This window comes from Onychostoma macrolepis, chromosome 05 (genome assembly GCF_012432095.1).
Source record: "Onychostoma macrolepis isolate SWU-2019 chromosome 05, ASM1243209v1, whole genome shotgun sequence".
Classification (NCBI taxonomy): Eukaryota; Metazoa; Chordata; class Actinopteri; order Cypriniformes; family Cyprinidae; genus Onychostoma; species Onychostoma macrolepis.
Genome location: NC_081159.1, coordinates 6,079,735 through 6,105,602, shown reverse-complemented (window position 1 = coordinate 6,105,602; position 25,868 = coordinate 6,079,735). Strand labels below are relative to the sequence as shown.

The window sequence follows — 25,868 nt, the reverse complement described above, 5'->3', positions numbered from 1 at the left end:
CACTTAGAAATAAAATGACTGCCTTTGAAAAAATATGGAGTCCTCCTTTAAAGTTCCTGGACAGACTATCTCATGCTCATGTTTGTTCGATGTATGATTTATCTGTCTACATTATGTATTGCATGTATTATACCCTTCAGCTAAATAAATTTAAACATCTGGAGATGTTCCAGCGTAGTTCAGTAGAAAACATTCTGTTATGGGGTTTTAATTAACTTAAGTGGCTTCAAGTCAATTTTGTTCAGTTCACATGATTAAGTTATTATATGACTTGGTTTACAAGGACTGGTTTATCTTATTTCCTAGCTCATATAGTTACTGGATTGGGAAAACTGTGGAGCAGTGGCGTGGAAAGGTACAAGGAGCATTTGTAATTGGTCCCTGTGAGAGGAAGCTATGTCCTGGGGACTGAAGGGTTGAAGTCACACTCTCGTCTTTCCTATAGATCAGCATGAATGGGCAGCTAAGGAGTGGGGGTTGGTGGGACAGATGGATTAGGATCGTGTAGGCTGTTTGGGAACAAAGGCTCTCCTGTATGTGTACTCAGCACAGGGTGATCACTTGTAACCCCCACAATTCATAAAGTTAGTAATCCTAAAGCCTTTAGCCTATGCTTGCTTTTTGTCCCTTTCCTGTGTACACGAAGATATAGACAACAAACATAGCCTACATATTCACAAGTTTTAAAAAGCTCGTTAATCCAAGCTTTCGACAAGACAATTTTAAATTCAAGACATTATTTATATTAAAAACAAGCTGAAGGACTCTTGAGCGAAGACTCTCACTGACATTTTAAGCGTGAATTATTTAGAAACAGAATCGACTTGGGGTTGTTCACGGTGAAGCGCCTAGATGGCGCTGTTGTGCGGCCGGAGTGTGAGCGAGGGTCTCTCCATTTGGGAAGATTGACTCGTTTCCGCGTCTTTTCAAACAGTTCGTTCATAAAAAGATTCAGTCTTTACGTCATCATCACGCATCATGATATCAGCATATCAGCATGGCATATTAAATGCTACAAAAACGTTTCGATCAACATTGTAGATTTGAATTGAAACAAAAGTAGCCTACTAGCCTATTATATCTCAGTATTTTAATTAGAAGCATTTATAGCCAATTATTCTGTAAAATTACTTGTTAAACCAATCAGGTAAAGCAGAATTTTTCATTGATTTAGCCAATGTTGGTTCTTGGTAAATTCTTTATCAATGTTTGAAGGCAAAATCTTATTTCTCTATTTACAAAGATTTTGTTTGTAACTATTTTAAATCGTATGAAATTTACGTAAACAGATCTGCAGATTTGCTGGGAAGATAGTCTTTAATTTATTGGAAGATGGAAGAAAAGAACCCAATTTGTTCATTTGTTTATGGCGTGTCCTGCCTTATTAATCGATTTATTCATTTGTATGTATAAATGCCGTGATAAACGTAATTTTGTCTATCATGTCCAAAAAAATAGAAAACCGCTTAGTTCGGTTCGTGAACGAATCAGTTTGGTAAAACGGTTCAAACGATTCATGTAAAAGATTCGACTCAAAAGAACGATTCGTTCACGATTCGGACATACTGTTCTCCAACTCTAAACCCGCTCAGGAATGAGCAACGCTCGCCGAGCAGCGGATATGCGCCAGGTCTCAACAACTATTTTAATCGTTCCTGCGGACGCTATGCATGCAACTTCGCGTTACTGACAAGTTGATAACGCATGCTAAAGCGGCTCGTCAGTTCACGAAGCGTAACATGTAACACAATACTCGCTGGTCCCGGCTTGAAGAGGCAAGAGTGAAGAGCAATCAATCACCGGACACCTCCACCGTTATTCGGTGTGTGTACAGGACAGTAAGCGCTGCTGAGGCAGGAGAACCGCTGCTCTAATGCTACCCTGACCGCTCCGACTCAGCGCTGCTATTTTAACGCGGTAGCCTATCGTGTTTTCGACCAAACACCAGATCAGGTTTTACAGAGGGACAAGATGTTGCAAGTGTTGGTTTGCGGCGTTGTGGTCTTCCCCGGTCTCTTCTTCACTTTTCGAAAAGTGCTCCCGTCCATTTTCAAGCAGTGGACAGATGCCGACGTCGTGCTGGTCAGCGAGAGGTGAGTTTGCTGACAGTTGAGGCCAGACAGCTCTCGTAGTATCATTTGCTAGTTTACTGCTGTTTAGTAGCGAAACGAGTTTCATTCTGTCTGGTTGAAGCATCAGACTATAGTGTACACATTTAATATCATTCGCATAACCCTTTTGCTTCTGTGGTAAATATTAACACCTTGACAGAAACAATTATACCAGCTGTTAAAATCCCACTGCAGTGTTTGCATCTTAGGGCATCACTGGCCCAGGGACCACCAAGCAGACTGCCAGTCAACCAACCAGGGACCTCAATATAAAAAAATATATATATTTTCCCACTACGGTAACTTTTTTAACAATGTTTACAAACATTATTATCATTCCCTTGTACAATTTATCTGTCCAGGACCTTCTTGGACCCTCTGCATGTACCTGGTTAAAAACCTTGGCCTTGTAACACTTAGCAGGCTGATTGATTTAGTTCAATGTTGTGGCTTGTGTGTTTAGGGGCTCAATTATGTTTCTAATCGGTTCTGTTCATGTTATCCTATATTCAGCTGATCTCATGACCTTAATCACTCCCTCATTAATTCAGCCATGGACGGTTCATGTGGAATGACCATTCATTGACCAATGTTGTACTGACCTCTTCTATATTTTCATTAAGGTTATGCAAACATGCCAGGGTGAAATATGTTTAATGATCTGAATTGAACTTGAAATCCAATAGATCCAAACAAATCTGGGTAATAAACCCAGTAGACAAAGTCAACCCAAAGTCAACCATTACTGGGAGATGTTCTCAAACTCAGCATCTGCATTTTTGAAACTAACAAACTATTATTTAAATTTGCAAAGGAACCTTGAGGGGAACCTTTATCTGTGGTCGTCCATACATGCACGTTTTTGCAGATAAGCAGTTTCAGATCAGTTCTGGGCGGGTTCAGCACAAATGGTCATTGACAGTAGTGTTGTTTTGGTGCAGAATATTATATGTATTTTTATCTCTTTTCGAAGCTGAGATTTGATGTGGTTTTGTAACCTAGCTATATGAAACAAATTTCACATCCATAGTTAATTCCACAATTTTATTGTCTGGGTTATTGTTGCAACTGGAAAATTTTGTTGAACTTAATCTCTCAGTTCTTAGTTTATTTCTGCCTTGCTAAGGGCAATTGTTTGGCAATTGATAGCTTTGGTTTGCTTCAGATCTCTTTGCTTTTTATATGCAACCGTTCGTTTTGCAGTGTTTTGTGTTTTACGAGATAAAGTTCTATCAGTGTTTGTGCTTTGTGACTGGTGTTTCTGTGGAGGTCAGTTGATATTATGGCTAAACGTAATATTTTGTTAAAATTTTATTTCAACCTTCCATTGAGTTCCTGTTGTGCTAGATTCTCCCAAACCAATGCAGCAATGTCAATCACCAAAATTCAAACACCAAAAAAGATGCTGTATCAGCATAACATTGTTACAGCAGAGTCCTGTTCTCTTGATTCAGAATGGGTTCTTCACATTCCTTCTCTTCCAAGAAAACCAGCATATGGACTCAGGACAAAGGTTACAGAAAGAGGCTATTTTTAGATTCAATATATTTTCACAGACAGTTTGAGGAAGCTATAAGATAAAAAAGCTAGGTAAATCAATACCCAATCCATGACAAAAACGAACGGCTGCTTCAACGAAGGGAATTTGTTCTCTGTCCTTGTGTATCAGAAAAGATAATAGATTGCAAAAAATTGAGTGTTGGTCCAAACTCTTGTCAGACTTAGCCTGGAGTGTCATGTTTCTTGAGATGTTGTTCTCTTAATAAGAGTTATTGATTGACCAACATGATCCAGTGGACGGTGAATAGTTGGTGAGGGATGGTGATCAGCGGCAACAAGGCGCATTGCTTATAGTTAACACAAGGTACATGGACATGTGGATTGATGGATGCGTAGTTGATCTGTGATCTTGATGGTAGTTAGAAGATGTGCTGAAGGCCTCCACTCAGTGAAGCGGATGAAGGCTGTTAGAGGAGTGATAATGAAGTAACACAGACTCTGGACTTTTACATTGAAGCGTTGGTTCAGTCAGTATTCTGAGTGTGTGTACATGTTAGAATGAGGCAACCAGTCTGAATCACTGAATCACTAATGGTTTTTTATCACTCTCTCTGGCAATCCAGACTGTAATGAAGTCAGCTTGTTGGTTTCCATCATTTTACGTGTCAGAACATAGATTTTCTGTCAAAGCATTGGGTAAGAATATGAAAAAAGAGCACAATTCATGAGCGTATAACTTTTAACAGAACCTTGTAAAAGCAGACAGAATATCCATTATCTCATAATGTAACCAATATCTTGATGGTAGCTTATATGACATACAGTGATTACAACACTGCTACAAGAAAGCCCCTGTGAATTTTTTTTGACAGTTTTATGACACATAACATTGAAAAGTTTGGGGTAGGAGTTTTCTTTATATAATACTTTTATTCATCAAGGGTGCATTAAATGATCAAAACTGATAATTTTACAAAACATTCTATTCATCAAAGAATTCCGGAAAAAAATATATTACCTTTCCCACCAAAATGTTACAAATGAAACATTGATAATATTAAGAAATGTTTGTAGAGCAGCAAATCAGCATATTAGAGTGATTTCTGAAGGATCATGCGACACTGAAAAACTGCTGAAAATTTAGCTTCACAGGAATAAATTAAATTTCAAAATAGAAAATGGATATTTTAAATTGTAATAATATTTTGCAGTATTACTGATTTCATTTTTGATCAAATAAATGCAGCCAATAGGTGAACATAAGACTTTTAAAAATTCTAAAATGTTCGAACAGTATATAAGTTTTTCTATTCAATTTTCATTTAGAACTGGAAGTCTAGACAGGACGTATTGAAGGGTGCAACTGTAAATGCGTGTGCTAACTGAAACTTGATCGGATTAACAATGCAAACATGATTTTTAGATATTTAACAACAGGGGTGCCTTGCATCTGCAGCTGCCCCTGCTTTTGGAGTTTTTTTTTGTTTCAACTCTAATCAAACACAGCTGAACCACTGCTGGTTTTGGGGTTCACTTTAAAATGACAGACAGGCATATTGTTGTCGCAGGCTTGAAATCAAAGACTGCACAAAGAATAGGGGGCAGACCACTAGAAAAATAAGTGAGAGGAATTGCAATGTTCAAGGCCACTGCATTGCTGCCCAATCAATCAGAGGCTTAACAGACAGTGGTTTTGTATGAAAGTAAACCAGGTTTGACTGGTTGGCATGCCCTTTACATTCCAAATATATCCATAACAGTAAGGTTTATATATATATTTTTTCCTGTTATTCACTGAGAGGTAGAATTTTTGTGATGCCACATGCTAATTTGTTATATTTTACTGTACTGGCTGTCAATAAGCAAATATGGCAGATTTCAAATGGCTTACCCGTTGGGGTCCTGTAGTAAAACAAGTGCCTTTGAATGCTAATGGATAGCTATATATAGGAAATCTATTTAGGTATTATAGATCTACCTCTGGATACTGACTGATAAGGTAGCATTTTATGGTTTCACACACAGTTAATCAACGTGTGACAACACATGTAATACTGGTATCACCGTGATGGGGGTTTGTTTGAGTTTTCCCTCTTTTCCTCGCTATCCCTTGCTTTTAAATAGCTTGTAAAAGCGGCATGCACATTTTACATACGCTTTCAAATTGGCAGCAATTCAGTGTCAATTGCTTGAATTCAATTCAAGCAACAACAAAATACAGCGTCATAGAACTTTTATTAACAAAACGGTAACACTTTACAATAAGGGTAAATGAATAATCATGTACTAATGCCTAAATTAATACTTAATTCCTCAAATGCTAATGATTATTAAAGTTGTTATATCCTTATGAATACTATCCTTAACTACAACTGGAGTCATATGGATTCACGCATGAATAACGGCAGCCTTCATTACATGTTAGTGCATGTTTGATAGTCATAAATGAACATTTATGGGTAAACTAAATCAAACAGCCGCTTTAAGAATTAATAAGAAATACTCTGGCTTTGAAATAAATTAAAAGAATTTAATATCATAATTTGAGCTTTTGACATCTTCAGCTTTATGATTGATCTTGTCTGTTTTGTGTTGCTCACCCTGCTGTGACTTATAAACAGCTAAATAAAAATAAAACTTCAAAATCCACAAAGAACATTTGTAGAACAATCCTGAAGAAATGCCCGGAAACAGTTCACTGTCCATCCAGATGCAGGCCGTGATGATACTGTTCCTCCCCTCTCTTGACTTCTTGAAAATCCACACCACATCTCTTAACCGGGCTAAATACTTGCTGTGTTAGTACATGTGTATTTGATAGTAAGTATAAAATAAATCATGAGCTGAGTTTAGGTAGTTAACTATGAATTAATTATGATTGGGCCCCCTAAAGTAAAGTCATGTCAAAATAATGCATTAACAAGCCATGAGTTAATGTTAGTGTATGGGTAATTAATAATGAGTTGGTTACGATGGGCCCCTCAAAGTAAACTCATGACACAATGATGCATTAACAAATCATCAAATAAAAACCATTAAACATGCTGTAAGAGTCATCTTTATTCCTTTACCCCACCAGTACAACAAACAATGATAAAGGTTATTTATAGCCCTTTATTATTTATTTACATCATATATGGACTCCAAACATGCCTGTAAAGACACACATAAGGTAAAATATAAAAGGTAAAATATGGGGCATCAGAAAAAGCAAATGCTAATCGAAGCATACAATCAAACGACAAAACAATGCTACTAATTACTGTACATAACTTTCAAAAGATTAATTAACTTAATGATTAATTCGGTTTAAAAAAGCAGCCGGCATTTGTTAGATTAATATGCCAACATGACCGTAACAACAAACCTTACGTGCACCCGAGCAGCGTCTAGAGTGTCACACTAATGAGTGTCCCACCAGAAACAAACCCAAACTACTATAGTCCCGTTTATTAGAAAATATGAAATTATTGCTCATTGAAAGTATTAGTGCCATTAATTAAACATATCCGTTAGATAAAACGTGGAAAACAGACTAATAACTATCACTAATATTTTGTATTATTCGTTTATGTTTAGTCATAACGTCAGTATTTTGGGGTTTGTTTCTGGTGGGACACTTATTAGCTGGCATTTTAATCTAATAAATGTTGGCTGCTTTTGCAAACCGAATTAATCATTAAATTCATGTTTGCATCTGTGTTTTATTGGAAGTTATTTACAGTAATTAATGGTATTATTTTGTTGTTTAATTGTGTATGCTTCGGTTAGCATTAGCTTGTGGAGATGCCATAGTGTACCTTAAGTGTGGCTTTACAGGTATGTTTGGACTTTCTTTTGAGTCCATATATGACGTAAATATTTAATAAAAGGGCTATAAATAACCTTTATCATTGTTTGTTGTACTGGTGGTGTAAAGAAATAAAGATGACTCTTACAGCATGTTTAATGGTTTTTATTCGATGATTTGTTAATGCATCATTGTGTCATGACTTTACTTGAGAGGGCCCACAATAATTAACCCATTATTAACTACCCAGGTAGTTAATAATGGGTTAATTATTGTTAGTGCACTAACATTAACTCATGGCTTTTTAATGCATTATTTTGACATGACTTTACTTTAGGGGGCCCAATCATAATCAATTCACTTGTTAACAATTCATAGTTAACTACCTAAACTCAGCTCATGATTTGTTTTACACTTACTATCAAATACACATGTACTAAGACAGCAAGTATTTAGCCCGGTTAAGAGATGTGGTGTGGATTTTCAAGAAGTCAAGAGAGGGGAGGAACAGTATCATCACGGCCTGCATCTGGATGGACAGTGAACTGTTTCCGGGCATTTCTTCAGGATTGTTCTACAAATGTTCTTTGTGGATTTTCAGGTTTTATTTTTGTTTAGCTGTTTATAAATCACAGGGTGAGTTTAAAGGGGAAAACAACACAAAACAAGATCAGTTATTAGTGTATTTGGTATTTTCTAAACTTGATGAGGAGGATCAACTGATCTTTTTCCACCCAGTAATGTTTATGGCAAAGCTGAAGATGTAAAAAGCTAAAAAAATTTAACAACAGTTGACAGTAGTAAATGATAGTATTAAATTATTTTAATTTATTTCAAATTTGGAGTATTTCTTATTCTTTCGTAAAGAGGCTATTTGATTTAGTTTACCCATAAATGTTAATTTATGACTATCAAACATGCACTAACATCTAATTAAGGCTGCCGTTATTCATGCGTGAATCCATATGACTCCAGTTGTAGTTGTAATTGTAGTTAAGGATAGCTCTTCATTAATTCATGATTAGTTAACAACTTTAATAATCATTAGTATTTGATGAATTAAGTATTAATTTAGACATTAGTACATGATTATTCATGTACCCTTATTGTAAAGTGTTACCAACAAAACAAATAAAAATACACCATGCTATATGCCTAAAATAAAATCTCAAATAACTTTCACAAAGTTTAAATAGGTATACAAAACTGAAAATCAGTAAACATTGTGGAACCAAATAAATAGAAACATAGAATGTTTATTACAAAAACGAATAAGAAAGTTTGGAGGCACGGCAGGCTACGCCTTGATGTAAAATGAAATAAATAAATTACACAAAGTTTAAATAAAGTAAAAATCAGCAAACACTGTGGAACCAAATAAAAAAGAAACAAATGTTTAAAAATATTTCCAAAATCACCTTAGATAAACGGTAAAAGTAAACAGGCTTTTAAAATCTAAAATATTGCCAAACAGGCGCTTTTGCATTTCATTTCGAAACTAAACCTTTCGCTGTCATCTTGTTTTTCTTATTTCACTCTTGTTGTCAGTCAGCTCGATTCGCTCTCCTTACGTGATAAACGAAATCTGTGATGAGACTGTCATTCGGCACGCTGCATTGAGCAGCCGTGTTCAGTTTTTAATTGTAGTGTCTGTTCTCTAACTGAACTAAATTATTTTTATAAAAAATATAAAAAATCGAAAATGACAGTGAAGCTTGGCAAACAGGCTGAAGAGACTGAAGCTTGGCAAACAGTCTTAAAGATTTTGTTCATTCAGGTAGACTAGAAAATACATGCCCATGGGCTTTACAAAGAAAACCACTGAGTAAATCAGTTTGCTTCAAAATTACTTGTGTTGTAAAGTTATGCAAAGTTACACCTTGATCGCAAGGAGCAGAATTAAGTATGCGTTCACTACTTTTTATAAATGTATGATATTTGGACACATACAGTTAGGTCTATATATATTTGGACACAGGCATAATTTTTTATTATTTTAGCTGTTGACCAAAACATATTCATGTGGGCTTAAAGTGCACACTATGAGCTTGGTGTTTAAATTTGAGGGTATTATCATCAAAATTGGAGGAAAGGTTAAGGAATTACAGCTCTTTAATATGTACCCCCCCCCCCCCACACCCCCCCTTTAAGGGACCGTAAGTAATTGGACAGTTGACTCAAAAGCCATTTCATGGACCGATGTGGGCTATTCCTTCGTTATTTCTGTTAGGACAACAGTGGTGAATGATCGGAGAATCCTCTCCATGGTAAAGAAAAACCCTTTCACAACATCCAGCCAAGAGAAGAACACTCTCCAGGAGGAAGATGTGTCACTGTCAAAGTCTACAATCAAGAGAAGACTTCACGAGAGCAAATACAGAGGGTTCACCACAAGGTACAAACAAGGCCAGATTAGACTTTGCCAAAAAAACATCTAAAAAGCCAGACCACTTCTGGAAAAGCATTCTTTGGGCAGCTGAAATTAAGATCAACCTGTACCAGAATGATGGGAAGAAAAGGAGAAGGCTTGGAACAGCTCATGATCCAGAGCATACCATATCAAAAACATGGAGGAGTGTGATGGCATGAGCATGCATGGCTTCCAGTGGGTTACTGGTGTTTATTGATGACGTGACAGAGGACCGAAGCAGCCGGAAGAATTCTGAAGTGTATGGGGATATATTCTCTGCCCAGATTCAGTCAAATAGAGCAAAGCTGATTGGGCGGCGCTTCATAGTACGAATGGACCATGACCCAAAACATACAGCAAAAGCAACCCAGGAGTTTTTGAAGGTAAAAAAGTGGAATATTCTGTGGGGGTGTCCCTGACTAAGGATTTTCACAGCCGAATCGGAATTTTCGAATCTTGCCGATAGTCGACTGATACTCGAATCATATGTTTGGGGGTGGAGGGCAAAATACATTACCAAGAGTCAAGTCAGACATTGGACAGTCATAATTATTGACTTTAACACGCAGGGAAAATGTGTAACGGATGCCTCGCAGATACAAAAATAATGTTTTATGTTTTGATTAAAAGATAGTTAACATTAAACGTCAGCGAAACAATAAGAATTTACAACAGTGCTCTCATTATAACGTTATGCATATGACAGTTAGTCATTAATGTTCTGCATTTGAGTTGCGCGCGGCTGAAGATAACCAGTAGAGTGAAGCATTTGATAGCAGGTTTTTAATCAATAAGATTTAACTCATCATTTATCTCATATAGAATATGCTTCGTTATTTATACAACATAACGTCAATATTACGACTTATACGCTATCTGCACAAAATCCCCCGAATGCACGTGTCATGAACGTGTCTGCGCGGCTCTGAATGAACTCCTTTTTTGTTCTTCACACAACAACACGCAGAAACACGGCAACTAAACTCTAAAATTTACAGCGTTTTATTATAATAGTGTTCTCATTATAATATGTATATGACAGTCCCAGTCATAGTTATTAATATTATGCATTGTTCTTTGTCCTGCTCGCGCTGCGCGCTGAAGAGATAAACACTGTAGTAGCCTATTCAATGAAGCGCTTTACTGCAGCGCAAATTGCATCTTATACGAGATAATAAATATAGGCTATACACGATATATATAAACCGGCTGAAATATTTTGAAATCACTTATACCCTACCTGATCGAAAAAATCCAGTCTTTTACTCTTGTGTTGTTAAAGATTTAAATCCTTGCCGCCAAGATGTTGGATTAAGTGAAATTTAAATCTATAGGGGTGGTTGGATTTATTCACACACATTTATTTATTAAAAGCTTCTTTCTTTTCAGATTGTTATGTACAACATTATATTAATAGGCTGTGTATTAACTTATTGTGAGAAAACCGGTGGTTCTATGTGAAATCAGACATTGTGCACCCCATATAGACAAAATGGCATGATCATAACACCCCGCAAATATTCGACTGTGAGATTGGGAGTCGAATCAGGCTCCTCCTATCGAAGCATCGAGTCATCGAATATTCGGGGTCACCCCTAATATTCTGCAACGGCCAAGTCAATCTCCTGATCTCAGTCCGATTGAGCATGCATTTCACTTGCTGAAGAAAAAACCAAAGGCAGAAAGACCCACAAACAAACAACATCTGAAGTCAGCTGTAGTAAAAGCCTGGCAAAGCATCACAAAGGAGGAAACCCAGTCTTTGGTGATGTCCATGAGTTCCATACTTAAGGCAGTTGTAATTGTGAAATTGTTGTAAAATGGTTGTAATTCCTAAGAATGTTATGTTCATTATATTTTTGTTCAACCCCTTGAATTAAAGCTTAAAGTCTGGACTTCAATTTCATCTTGATTGTTTGATTAGTTTTTAATTCAATTCTGGTGTCATACAGAGCCAAAATTATTAAAATTGTGTCAGTGTCCATATATATATGGACCATGTCATGCCAGCCACCCCAAAGCTACACAAAAGAAGCATTTTCCTCTCCTCCCTTTTTGCTTTCTTTCTGAGCTCGTTGTAAGAGAAAAATGGAGAGAGAGGTGGATACAAAGAGTGGATTGTGTGCATTGGGTCTTGTGACAGTATTCAGGCAGCAAGGCTCCAAGGATGGAGGGATGTGGGGAGCAGAGCGCTGTGCGTGTGTGGAGGGGAGCGCTTATCTAGTGGCCAACTCAGGCGTAAGCTGTCAGGCCGAGGTCACATGACTGGCGTTGTCATGACGAGCAAGCGTCACCCCGTGTACAATGCTCAGCCGTGCAGTTCACCAGACAGTCAGAGGCTTAGACTGAGCTCTACACTAAACTTACACTTCATTTCATTCTGCTTTCACAGCCCTAATGTGATTCTAATATATTGTGCTTAATAATGACTGCAGTAAACTTCCAAAAAATGTTTGGATAGTTCAAATTACTTGCATTTTTTTCAACATCAAGGTATTACATTAGGAAAATTCATCAAAATTACACTGTACACTGTTTTTTTGTAATTATGTGTGAAATTTACTAGCAGTTTCTGAGTGAAAATTGTTTCACCACCAAATATTTTTCATTGTAGCTCATATAAATGCTTAGTTGACAGATAACTTTCTAAAAGGTGTTGTATTATATTATATTACATTACATTAGAATGTCAATAAAATAAAACTTTCATTTAAATTATACGGCATAATAATAAATCAATTTAATCATAATTAGCCATCAGATCTTTGTTATATAGTCTTTATTTCCATTTCCATTTGTAATCTGCAAATGATATATTTAAGCCACACAAAATTTTGGAAGAATAAAAGCTAGTTTTTGAAGCTAGTTTTATTCAGAATGAGACAGAACAATCTTTTGCAGTTTTGCTTCTCAGACAGGTAGTTTTCTTTTTTTAGTTTATTTAAACAGGACGGACACAAAAACAAGGAACTGGTGAAGAGTACCATAGGACTGTAGTATCTGATCACTCATATTAACCAGCTTATTAATTCCTGTTCACCAGTATACTGTATGTAGGCCTGTCGCGATAATTAAATAACCGTGTAATCGCGATTATTTGATCTAACCGCCGCGATTATTGTGCTTTTTATACGGCACAAAGGGGAGTCATACATCAAAAGAAACAGAACTGCACCAGTTTGGTTTTCATGTGAGGGACAGAATTATATTTACATTGTTAAATTTAATTTTACAGAAACTCATCTTCCTTCTGCTGCAGCTGTCAGTCATTCTCCGCTCCGCATTCAAACAGCACGTCACGTTAAGTTATGGCAGTCAGCACGGTAAAACTCTCTCTCCAAGATGGATTTGCATGGAGTTCATTGCTCTCTCATCTCTCTTCTCTTTGTTTCTACCGTGTGGAGTGTAGCGCGCTGTGACTTATGTAGCTTCGAGCACATCATTCTGCACCCTAGATGTGCATAAGAGCTTTGTGCCGCTTTGTTTGAAGCGTTTCACATTATTGAAGTTTTGCACACAGAAAGACTATTAGATGCCTTTCTTTTTATTTTCATGAATGTATTTTGTAAGAATACAAATAGTTAACAGAATAAACTTGTTTAAATTGTATAATGTGCACCAAAGATTTTTTTTCAAGATATAGTTTTTGCTACTAAATTATACAGTTAGTTAGCTAGTTTAATTTCATAGCTTATATATTTTTATTCAAATGTAGTTTTTCTCTGTAGTGAGTAAGTGAGTATTTAGTGGATTGTGTTTAACAAAGGGTTTAAAAAAAGAGTGACTATTAGTTACACAAACACAGTATTGATATTTTGTAGTGGTGTAGAGAAAAACCATCAGTCAGCATGGAAAGAGATATCATGTGACCTCTGACTATTATTAATGAATCAAGCTCAAATATTTGCTAGGGTTACTGTCTGTTCAAATGTGCATGTTCGCATAGACTACATTAACGAATGGTGGCCATTTGGTAAATTAATGTCCTGTAGTGATAGTATCCTGTAATGATAACCCCTTCATTTTTGTTTTCTTGCAACAGTTTTTTTTGTAGGTTGTGTTGTGTGTGGAAAAAAATGTTTCAAGGTTCAGCAAAAATACTTCCCACACACAAGGAGTTTGACGTTATCTCAGTTTAGGGTTTGATTGTGGTGGATGTATTTCAGGCTTGGCTGACTCTAAAGTATACTTCGTTAGTCGAACGCGTAGCCTTTCAAAGTAAAGTTGAAGATGGATTTGAAGTTGTGCGCAAAAGTGAAGTATACTTTGGGCCTAAACCTCATTAACACGGTAGCTACTCAGGGCACTTATCGCTTAACTCGGGCACAGATGTCAGGTCACAAATGTGACCCTTTCTCTGATAAACACAGGAGCTCAGATCAATGAAAATCCGTATAGACACCTTTAAAATGAAAACTCAAATCAGATTGTTCTGTCGACACATCAATATAATTAAAGTACCGGGGCTGTCAGGCTCCAAAATGATAAAAGGTTGTCCATTTGATTTGTGCAAGTGTGTTAAAGTCATATGATAGGTTTGAGTGAAGAACAGACTGAAATTTAAGTTACAGTTAAAGTCAAAAGTTTTCGTACAACTTTTAGAATCTGCTAAATGTTAATTATTTTACCAAAATAAACCTTTTTACCTTCAAAATGCATGTTATTGTTGATTTAGTACCGACTTTAATAAGATATTTCATATAAAAGATTTTTACATATAGTCCACAAGAGAAAATAATAGTTGAATTTAGGGGTGTGCTATTTTGACCAAAAGTAATATCTCGATATTTTCTGAGATTTTATCGATAACAATAATTAGATGATATTTTGCTGAGTGTGTTATTGTGCTGGTATCTTAAGGACTGCTGTGGACAGCTGACTTCTAAAGCATTATTATGATATTCTTCATGTTCTGTGTGGTGGTCACTTCACACTGATAGACATTAATCTTTTCCTATAAGTTTAAATAGATTTTTACCTTTTATGGGCATTTTTACCTTTATAAAGCCATTTTTCTAAAAGTGTCCATTATCATTTGAGTCAAATTCTTACATTTAATCAGTGAATTAGAATAATAAGACATTTGGGCTGTTACCAGGCGAATGAAATCAGTATCAATAAAATTCATCTTTGCAATGCAGAGGAAACACAGAAGCTGCATCTGAAGTGGCGTTTAGATGTATTTACACACTACTGTTTAGTGCAGAACATGAATGCATTTAACCTGCAATTACAAATGCATTGATATATTAAACATAAAACGTTGAATATTGTTACTTGAAATGATTTAAATAATAAAAATAATCTTTAAAGGTGTAATTAAAACTGCCAGTAGGTGGCAGCAAGTCACTGTTAATAAGTGAGTCATTGCGATTGAACCAAATCATTCCAACGGTTGATTCATTCAGGAACAAAACACCATCATTGTTGCTTGGAGACGCAAAACAGCATTGTGGTTGTGTTTGAAATTATTTTTGTTGTCGATATGGTGTCTAAAACGTAAGTCTCTTAATTAACTTCTTGTTTTTTTGAACTGTTGTAAAAAATCAATATTACATTTGTAATCATGCTTATTTTTGGAGAAAGAAACAGCACTCTTTATGTGATACTGATTAACTATATGAAATGATATAAATGAATACATTTTCTGTCCCCATATCTTGAATTCAGGTCAGTCCTGAATGAACATGCAGTTTGTATGATCCCTCTTATTTTGGTAAAATAATTGACATTTTGGTGTATGTAAATTTTTGACTTCAACCGTATACACTGAAATTGTTGAACTTCCACTAACTCTCCTTCATGTGGCATTTAGTTACATTTTCAAATGCTTGTCCAAGTGAATGAAATATACATGAAAGGAACCTTATAAAGGTTATTTTTTAATGGTAAATGTTCTTTTTTAACATTACATGAAAATAAATGATCTCTTATGTTGTTTATAGTTTCTACACACAGAAAAAAAGGGTTTAAAAGTGTACCTTTGGGGTACAACAGCTTGTCGCTGGAGCAGTACCCTTAAATGGACATATCTGTACCTTTTTTACCCCTAATAGGTACATATACTATTAGGGGTAAAAAAGGTACAGATATGTCCATTTAAGGGTACTGCTCCAGCGACAAGCTGTTGTACCCCAAAAGGTACAATTTTAAACCCCTTTTTTTCTGTGTGTAGGGTGATTAATATCTAAAATAATAAGGTAGGTGGTAACCTGCATGAATTTGTCTTCTCTTTTTCCTTAAGGCTGGTGTCATCTATTCACGCTGTTATGGCCACCACAGCTGGTATCATCGTGGTGTCCTCGTGCAAAGGCAATGTGATTATGGATCGGTAAGTTGGCCAACCCTTGACACACCTTTCACAGTGCACCAATGAGAAGCATTTTCTGCAGCAAAGGATCATATTGTTCTGCATCTTTGCAAATCACCTATGTATAAAGGTAATGATAAAACAGATCCAGATACTGACTGGTCAACATAGTGTTCCAGTCATGCTAGAAATCTCAGTATAGTGATGAGAAAACACCTGTACATATACACACATATAGTGTATATGATTGTGCCTATAATAGAAATAAGGTGCCTGTCAAACATTAGTATTTATTTCAGCAACAAATTACAATTAAATTTTACACTAACATTCAAAATGTTAGTCTTAGTAAGATTAATTATTAGTTTTATACAGCAAGGATGTATTAAATTTATGCAAAAGTGACAGGTAAAGTGAGTTCTGTAATGCTACAAAAGTTTTTGTATTTCTATAGACATTCTATTCATCAAAGAATCCTGAAGAAATGTCATGGTTTCCTCAAAAATATTAGGCAGCACAACTGGATTCAACACTGATGATAAAAATAAATGTTTCTTTCACCAAATCAGCATATTAAAATTATTATAGTGCTGGGCAATGATTAATCGCATCCAAAATTAATGTTTTTGTTTATACAATATATATGCGTGTACTGTGTATATTTATTATGTAATTAAAAGACACACACACAATATATATATATATATATATATATATATATATATATATATATATATATATATATATATATATATATATATATATATATATATATATATATATATATAGATATAGAAACTATTTACAGGTATTCATGTACATGTACATATACACACATACACAAATATATTTAATATATAAACATAACATTTGTCTTAAATATGTTCATGCATGTGTGTATTTATACATAATAAATATACACAGTACACACATATATTATGTACACAAAAACTTTTATTTTGGATGCGATTAATTGTGATTAATCGTTGCCCAGCAGTAATATATAAATATATCTGAAAAATATTAAAATACTTTCTTAAATGGTAATAATATTTCCCAATATAATTGTTTTCACTGTATCAAATAAATGCAGCCTTGGTGAACGTAAGAGACTTCTCTCTAAAAAAATAAAAAAATCTCACCAATATCAAAATTATTGTACATTCTGTTTTCATAAATTATGAAAATACAGCATACATTACAAGATAAGAAATCTGCTTAAATCTTCAGTACGTCAACAATTTGATCTTCAAAATGGTGCAATGCCACTTTAAGAAGGAGGTAATTTAGACTTTACCTGCCCATGCCTTTCGTCATCTCAGTGGCCAATCACAACAGCCTCGGGGGTAACAGTGCTTACCTCTGTTTCTATGCCACATCTGCTGACCCCTTTGGCTCCGCCCCTACCCCAAGGACACAGAGAGGAGGAGATTAGGTACACAGAGTCCCAGGGCAACAGCTGTTATCTTCCTCTCTCTGCCCTTCCCTGGCACTAGAGTGACACCTGCAATTTCAGCCTTTGCCACCTGTTCATGTGGGGTGGGGGAAATGTGAGCGTGTGTTTGTGGCGTAACAGGGTAATCCACAGAAGGCACTTGCCAGGCAGGCCTAGAGAAAACTCCCAACCTCCCTCTTAATCCCCCAGAGGCTTAATACTTGGCTTGAGCACATGCGCAGCCGTGATCCTGAGTGACAAGGAGCATCCAATGACACTGTGAGTGTTAAAGGCATAGTTCACTCAAAAATTACAGTTATGTCATCATTTACTCGCCCACATATTTCACAGGATGCCCTAGCTGCTGTTTTTCACACAATGGAAGTGGATGGGAATTAGGGAATGATTTTTTGCATTTACCTTTCACTTTAGTTATATAGAAAATAGCAGCTTGTACATTTTGCTAGATATCTCTTTATTTTCCATGCATCAAGTCATAAAACAACAACAACAAATCAAGATTTAAAACATTGTTTAAAAGTTTGGAGTCAGTAAGATTTTTGTGTCTTATACTCATTAAGGATGATGAAAAATACAGTAAAAATAGAAATATTGTGAAATATTATTACAAGTTAAAATAACGTTTTCTATTTTAATATCTTTTAAAATATAATTTATTCCTCCTTCAACTGATTTTTCAGCAGTCATTACTCCAGTCTTCAGTGTCACATGATCCTTCAGAAATCATTCTGATATGCTGATTTGGTGCTACTTTTGAACAGTAGTATACATGGGAGGGACATGGGATTAGGATGTGGTGTTAGGCAGAAAGGAAAAGAATACAAAATATCTCCATAAAAATATAATTTAACTGTATATTTTAAGTTTTGTGAAGCTTTTATGCATACTGTTAATTGACAAGTGTGTATGTTCACTGATAATAATTGCACAGGGCCAGGGCTTCATGTACTTAGTTTTTTTTTTTTTTTTTTGCATATGTGAATCTTACATTTATCATACAGGCCTAATTGATGTATATCCTGTGTGTGGTGTGTATGAACAGTATAGAGATGTTCCAGGTCAGTGTATCCATGAGCTCTCTTTGTAATTAAACAATTCAGCACTGATCACATATGCAAAGTCTGTGGATCAGTGTGACTTTGTATTACAAAGTATTATTTTAATATTTTAGCAATTTATTCATAGATTTTTAAATATTTTTACATAATATATCATGCCATATAGTAAATATTATATAAAATGTAATATGGACTACTTCTGTAGCCTAGACATTTAAAATTGCTGCTAGCGCATGACATAATGCTGACTGGTAAGCAAACATTTTTAGCTACAACCTATAAAATACACATCTGTTAAAGTTGTTTGTTTGTCTTCTGAAATACACACCCGGAAGACTCTTCTAGCTGTAAAATCTATTATAATTATTTTATGTTGCAGTTATATTTTAATAAAGGACTTTTAATGTAATGTCAAGTCCCACATGAGTTCTTTCGATCTCTTGTTTTTCAGTGGTGTGCTTTACCAAGCTATTAGTCTTTTTGTGCTTTTTGTGCAAATTAAAGAAGGGACCTGAATCATATGATAGGACCATAATAAACCATATAGAAACATGCTTACAGGTACAACCATTCAGAATATGTTCGCGAACCACAAAGCAATGTGCAACAATATGGCAGAAAATTTTGCAAAAAAAATGATATCTTTTTTTTTTTTTTTTTTACAGAAAATCTAGTTTGCTTACTACTGTTCAAAAGTTTGGGTTCAGTAAGATTTTTGAAAGAAGTTTCTTATGTTAACCAAGGCTGCATTTATTTGATTAGAAATACAGTTAAAAACTAAATAATATGAAATATTATTTCAATTTAAAATAAAGTTTTGTATTTTAATATGTTTTAAAAGTAATTTATTCCTGTGATGGCAAAGCTGAATTTTCAGCATCATTAATCCAGTCTTCAATGTCACATGATCGGAAATCATTCTAATATGTGACCCTGGACCACAAAAGCAGTCATAAGTAGCACGGATATATTTGTAGCAATAGCCAACAATACATTGCATGGTTTAAAATGATAGATTTTTCTTTTATGCCAAAAATCATTAGGATCTTAAGTAAAGATCATGTTCCATGAAGATATTTTGTAAATTTCCTACTGTAAATATATCAAAACTGAATTTTTGATTAGAAATATGCATTGCTAAGAATTTAATTTGGACAACTTGGACAACAAGGTGATTTTTCTCAATATTTAGATTTTTTTTGCACCCTCACATTCCAGATTTTCAAATTGTTGTATCTCAGACAAATATTGTCATATCATAACAAACCATACACCAATGGAAAACTTATTTATTCAGCTTTCAAGTTAAAAAAAATGGACCTTTATGATGGGGGGAATTTTTGTTAAAGCAAAATTTTAAGCAGCACAACTGATGAATAGAAAGTCCGAAACAACAGCTTTTCTTTGAAATAGAAATATTTTGTATCAGTGTAAAAGTCTTTACTGTAACTCTTGGTCAATTTAATGCATCCTTGCTGAATAAAAGAGATAAAAGGGGAAAACACGTTTGAACTGCTAACTTCTATAATGTGTGTTTTTTTTTTTTTGTTTTGTTTTTTTTAATATAAAAGGTAGTTTTTTACAAGATGAAAAAACTGTCTGAAATCACTCCACACATGATTTGTTCACCTGTTCTGTTCGTCTTCTGTTCCAGACACTGGCTGGCCACCTATTTTGTCATTTGGTATGGCGTTCCCTACATGTCATATGACATCTTCGCCATGTACCTCAGCCATTACTATCGCTTCCGGGTCAAAGGTCACAAGGACTATAAAAGCCACTCTCTACGAACCGTCAACTCATTTGTGAGGAAAGAGTTCCTGCTGGTCCTCCATCACATTGCACTACTCACCATCCTACTGCCTGTGACTCTGGTGAGAGAGAGAAAAATAGAGAGGACAGATACATAGGATGAGTGATATGACAGCCAATAATATGATGGGAGAGAGTAATGGGCCTTCTCAAATAACCACCTCCACCTATAGCCAGGACCAAGTTGTAGGGAATGTAAAAAGGGGGATGCAGTGCTTTTGTGTCCGTTAAGTACCTGATCTGTGAGAAACAATTACCTTAATAGCAGCTGTTACACTGCCAGAGTACATGCAGTGGGACACACACGCACACGCACACGCACACTGGTGGAAACCTGGTCTTTTGTTTGGTGTCTCTGGGCTGTCAATGGTGATAGGAGATCACTTTACCCAAGCTTCCATTATTCACACACAGCTGCTACTCAGATACCACCTCACACACGCTGCTTTGTGCTCCTGTTCCACAAAATGACCCATGAAACATAAAGTCACAAACACAGACAAACAGATTTTGACATGCTTGGTAATAACACAAAGAAAGACGAAGCCCCAGACCACCACAACAAAACATCTGGCTGTCCCGCGAGTTACACAAGATATATAACATTTCACACATTTTTGAAATGTACATTAGTTAATACATTACACTACAGTAATGTTTAATAGGGTATTTTGCACGGGAAAAGAGTATATATAGACAAATAAATTACAGATAAATATTATAGAAGCTATAGACTCAGTTTGCAAATCCCCCCAAACAGTGTGGTTTAGGTTACACTGCAGGTTAGCTGGAAGGGTTCAGATGGCTGTTCTGACTGGGCGTTCTTATCTTGTGTTACATTTATACACACATTACACACCTTCGATCCACCATATCCACCGCTGTGTATCATATCACATATATGTGGATCATTCACAAAACTAGTCATAGAGTAATTCCTACACATCACCTGGGTCTGTAAGAACACCATTCTGTACATCTTGTCTAGTGTAATTTTTTTTGTTTGCTCATGAGGGTCCGTTTCACTTGTTTGTCTTTTAATTTAGTATTGCCTATACTTTGCAACTTTATTGTAGCCTGATTTGAACTGTTTAACTGTTTGAATGACTTCAACCTAAGATGATTAGAAGAACACTGACAAGGAGGTGTGAGTAGTGCCAGGTTTTCACTAGGGCTGTAAATATTTTCATTGACAATTCTTTATTATTAAGTGTAATGATTTTTGATTAAATCTAAAATATGATGATAATTTAGATATTTTATTGGTTTATTTAAAAATATATATATTTTTAGGGATTTTTACTGAAAAAGGTGAATAAAAAAAAAAGGAAAAAGGCAGTATACTACCATTCAAAAGTTTGGGGTCAGTAAATTGTTAGTTTAAATTATTAATCCTCAAAAAATATATCATAATAATACTAAGCAAGCAGACACGGTTTTAAAAATGTAAAATAATAAGTTATTTATAATAATAATAATAATAATAATATTTCTAGAGCACCAAAATCAGCATATTAGAATATGGATTTTGTGACACTGAATACTGGAGTAATTATGCTGAAAATTCAGCTTTGCATCATAGTAATAAATTAGATTTTGTTAATTTTGAATTGTAATAATATTTGATAAAAGTACAATATGTACTGTATTTTTAATCAAATAAATGCAGCTTTGGTGAGCATAAGAGACTTCTTTTAAAAACTGACCCCATTTTGAACTGTTGTGTACATTGGGTTTATTGTTGTAATTCTCAGTTATTAAATTCCATAATCTGTTTATTCCATATGGATTGCATATTTACATCCTTGTTGTTCACACTGGTGGAATATGTGTGTGCACGTTTGTGCTGACTGTGTTTTTCTCTCTCTCTGTGTACATCAGTTCTTCAGGAAGGACCAGGGTGATTACTTCATTGGCTGTCTCTTCCTCACAGAGCTCAGCACTCCTTTTGTTTCACTGGGCAAAATCCTCATTCAGGTAACACACGAGTGTGTATTTTACTCAGCAGTCCTTCATAGTGCTGTTCCTGCCAGCTTGACAGAGGAGCTGCTAGTCAACACTTTTCGTGTTTCCTTTAGTCAAGATAAATGTGTGTTAAATACAGAGATGGAGGCCTGTCAGAGTACCAAACAGTACAAGTATTCACTCAGTCTTCCTGCTTTAAAATTTGCATAATTTTCCCACCAAAAATGGTCACATCTTGGATGACAGTCCTGGAACATTTTGATTGGAGAAAGTGTTAATAATAATAGTGATTAAGTAAAATTGCTTTCAGACATGTATCTTATATTCTTTCACACGCCCCCTTTTGGTAGTCATGGGTATTGCATATTAAAGCAGTCCCAGCATCTGTAGTTGTAGTGACAAAATATCTGCATGACGTCTGGTCCACTTTGCAGTTTTTTTTTCTGACAAAGAACTGTTAAGCAGGATGAGACTGACATGTGAAGGGATCAATGACAATTTTATTTGTTGAGAAATGCTTTTAAGGCCTTGAACCCAAAATTGAAAATTCTGTCTCGCCCTTTGTTGTTCCAAACCTGTATGACTTTGGGTGATTCTTGAAACACAAATCAAAATATTTTTTAATGAAACCTGAGAGGTTTCTGTCCCTCCATTGAAACTTAGAAGATCCAAAAAGGTTATAAAGGCATCGTAAAATGAGTCCATATGTTTTGAGTGGTTTAATCGGTCTTGTGAAGAGATATGATTGCTTATATGATGAACAGATTTAATTCAGTCTTTTATTCATATTTAAACATTGATCAATGCACACACATACACAGAGCACATTTGCATATGCAATTAACCAATGAGTTTTGAAGTTTCCATGTTTACCATATGTGATGCACTCCATGTATAATAAAATGTAAATAAAAACCTAAAGTGTTTGTTACATAGAGCGACTGTATGTCTTCACGAGACTTGGATTAAACTGCTTGATTCATATGGATTTGTTTTATGATGCCTTTATGACCTTTTTGGATCTTCAGTCATTCAGTTACCTGGACTTTGAATGGAGGGACAGAAAGATATCCTAATTTGGGTTTCAAACAATGTCTTATGGATTTGGAACAAAATGGCTGTGAGTAAATGATGACAGAATTTTTATTTTGGGGGAAAATATTACCCCTGTTCTGCCCCCATTTTCTAATCTTCCTTTCCTCTTCCTCTCATTCTTCTGTGTTGACTCTCTCTTCCTGTAGCTGGGGATGCAGGACTGCTGGCTGCACAAGGTTAATGGCGGCATGGTGCTGCTGAGTTTCTTCATGTGCCGCATCGCACTCTTCCCCTACATGTACTGGGCCTACGGCTCCCACTACGGCATCCCGCTCTACGGTGTTCCTTTTCATCTCCCGCTCTCCGCCAACCTGGGCAACCTCTGCATCCTGTCACCGCAGGTCTACTGGTTCGTCCTCCTCTGCCGTAAAGGCTACCGACTCTACAAGCGGCAGCAGGATGTGCAAAACCAGGCCTCTCCGCTGTCCTCGCCCGAACCGGTCTCAGATATCTCCAAGGCTGATTAGTGAAGGTCTGTCTTTATCTAGAACAAACAATCAACAGACATCACAGCTGAAGGCTACAGCACTGCATCTGCTACTGTTACAGTACAATCAAGATTTCATATTAGAAATACCCTTATTACTCCTCTTCACTTTACCCCATTCCACTTGCACACTCACATTTACACACTCGCCTGTTAAAATGGCACTTCACTGGATTTACTACAGTGACTTCTAAGGAGCATCTTCTAGGTCAGTTATTGAGGGCCATAACCCTCTTTTCCTTCTCTGATTGGAGTATCTGTTACAGTTTGGACTGGTGTCTTTGAATGTCATTGGAATTATCTGTTACTTTTTTTGTTATTTTTGGTTTTGTCCCATATGAAATGCTGACGTACAAAAATACACTGGTTTAAACTAGGGAATTTATTATGCGAGTGGCACGGCCATCATGATAAATTCATTGAATTAAACCCACAGCATTTCAGATCACATCCCACTCGGCGCAAAGCTCCCATCACGTGGTAAGCATTTCCATGGCTGCAGTGCTGCTGTTCTTGTTTACAGCTCATTAGAGTTCTGTGAATGTGTTTGCACACACACTGCCCTGCTGTGACTGTTTACACTTCTCTACCACACACCGCCCTTTACGCTCTGGAGGCTGCTAATGAATTCTGCTTCACTTCTGTGGGCCTTTTGAGCATCCCAAGTCCTCCCATCCACATGAGGGCAGTACAGAGTCGGTCCTTATGTTTACATAGCATAGACAAGACTCGAGTCTATAGGGGAATGAGGTCTTTGCAGAGTACAAAGAGCAAGCACATAACGCTTGGCATATCTTTTAGGCCACATAATGCCCGAGGGCATCTCCAGGCAGTAGTCAAAGCAATAACATGGGACTTCAAGGCAAGGGATTGTGGGTAGTTGGAGAGCCCATGTGAACACATGAGTAAGGATGGAAAAGCTGCATAACAGCCTACTCTGAAAACTGATCTAAAGGATGTAATACTGAGTTTCTACAGTCTTCAGAAGAAGGAAAATGTCAGGCAATTTTACATTTGAGATTTTCATTTGTGGAAAAGTCAACAGAAGTCTTTACAATTCATAATTTCTGTAGTCAGTATCATTTCTGTTGCTCTTCGGCTGAATATTTTTTGGCTAGACACCACTTTTTATGATTGCTGTCTACTAAATAACTTCTAGAAAATTGTATTCAGAAAAGTCACTTTGAAAGATTTGGGAACCCTGGTAGTTGTGTTTTTGAGTGTGAAGTGTGAATTGAATTTTTATCTTCCTATTAACTGAGCCTACAGTTTGAGTTGTAAATAAATTATATTTAATTCTACATTGATGAATATTGCAGTATAAAAGGGTGATTTGCTGTTGCCTAGGGTCATTTTAGGGATAATCTGTGGCTTATAAGAGCTTGTGTAAGTGTAGGCTTAGCAAGGAACTCAGAAGCCTTTGTTTCAGGGCTTTTAACACAACCTGCAGCATCTCTCATAATACATTTAGTGCATGCTGGATGCCGTATGAATGCATCTTAGGAGTTTTTTTAACAGTGACTTCTAGATTCCATTAAGCGCTTTCAGAAGTGCAGAACTGTGAGATTAAAATGTTGCCCAGTACGTACCCATGCACTCTTATTTAGTGTTTTCAAGACAAACTGGACCTAAAGGTTGCCTTTAGCAAGTGTGTGTGTGAGACAGAGAGAAGACTTATATAAGAGTGTGTATAAGCTCCCAGCTCGCTCTCTAGGAGGTTGAACGGGGTCTTTGCTGGACTGAAAGAGAGAGGATGTGTTTTGCTCTCCCTTTCTAAAGCTTTAGTACTTTTCAAAACTAACTATGCAGTCTTTAAAACGGCTGCTTCTTGGCAACACTATGCTTTCCTCAGTTTTGTTGATGCATTTGGCAGA

The 25,868-nt window shown here is 35.9% G+C and overlaps 1 protein-coding gene across 2 annotated transcripts; it reads left to right on the top strand.

Annotated features, from left to right (window-relative positions):
• The first annotated feature begins 988 nt into the window (after nucleotides 1–988).
• On the top strand, nucleotides 989–25,749 carry tlcd3a (TLC domain containing 3A). Of its 2 annotated transcripts, none has more exons than XM_058776562.1 (5): nucleotides 989–2,093; nucleotides 16,056–16,142; nucleotides 20,290–20,440; nucleotides 22,329–22,424; nucleotides 23,654–25,749. In XM_058776562.1, the coding sequence occupies exons 1-5, from the start codon at nucleotides 1,972–1,974 to the stop codon at nucleotides 23,972–23,974; spliced, it is 777 nt and encodes a 258-aa protein (XP_058632545.1). In that variant the 5' UTR covers nucleotides 989–1,971; the 3' UTR covers nucleotides 23,975–25,749. The 2 variants fall into 2 exon arrangements, with proteins under 2 accessions (XP_058632545.1, XP_058632544.1); XM_058776561.1 differs by having other exon boundaries at nucleotides 991–2,093; nucleotides 20,290–20,509.
• Nucleotides 25,750–25,868: the final 119 nt, after the last annotated feature.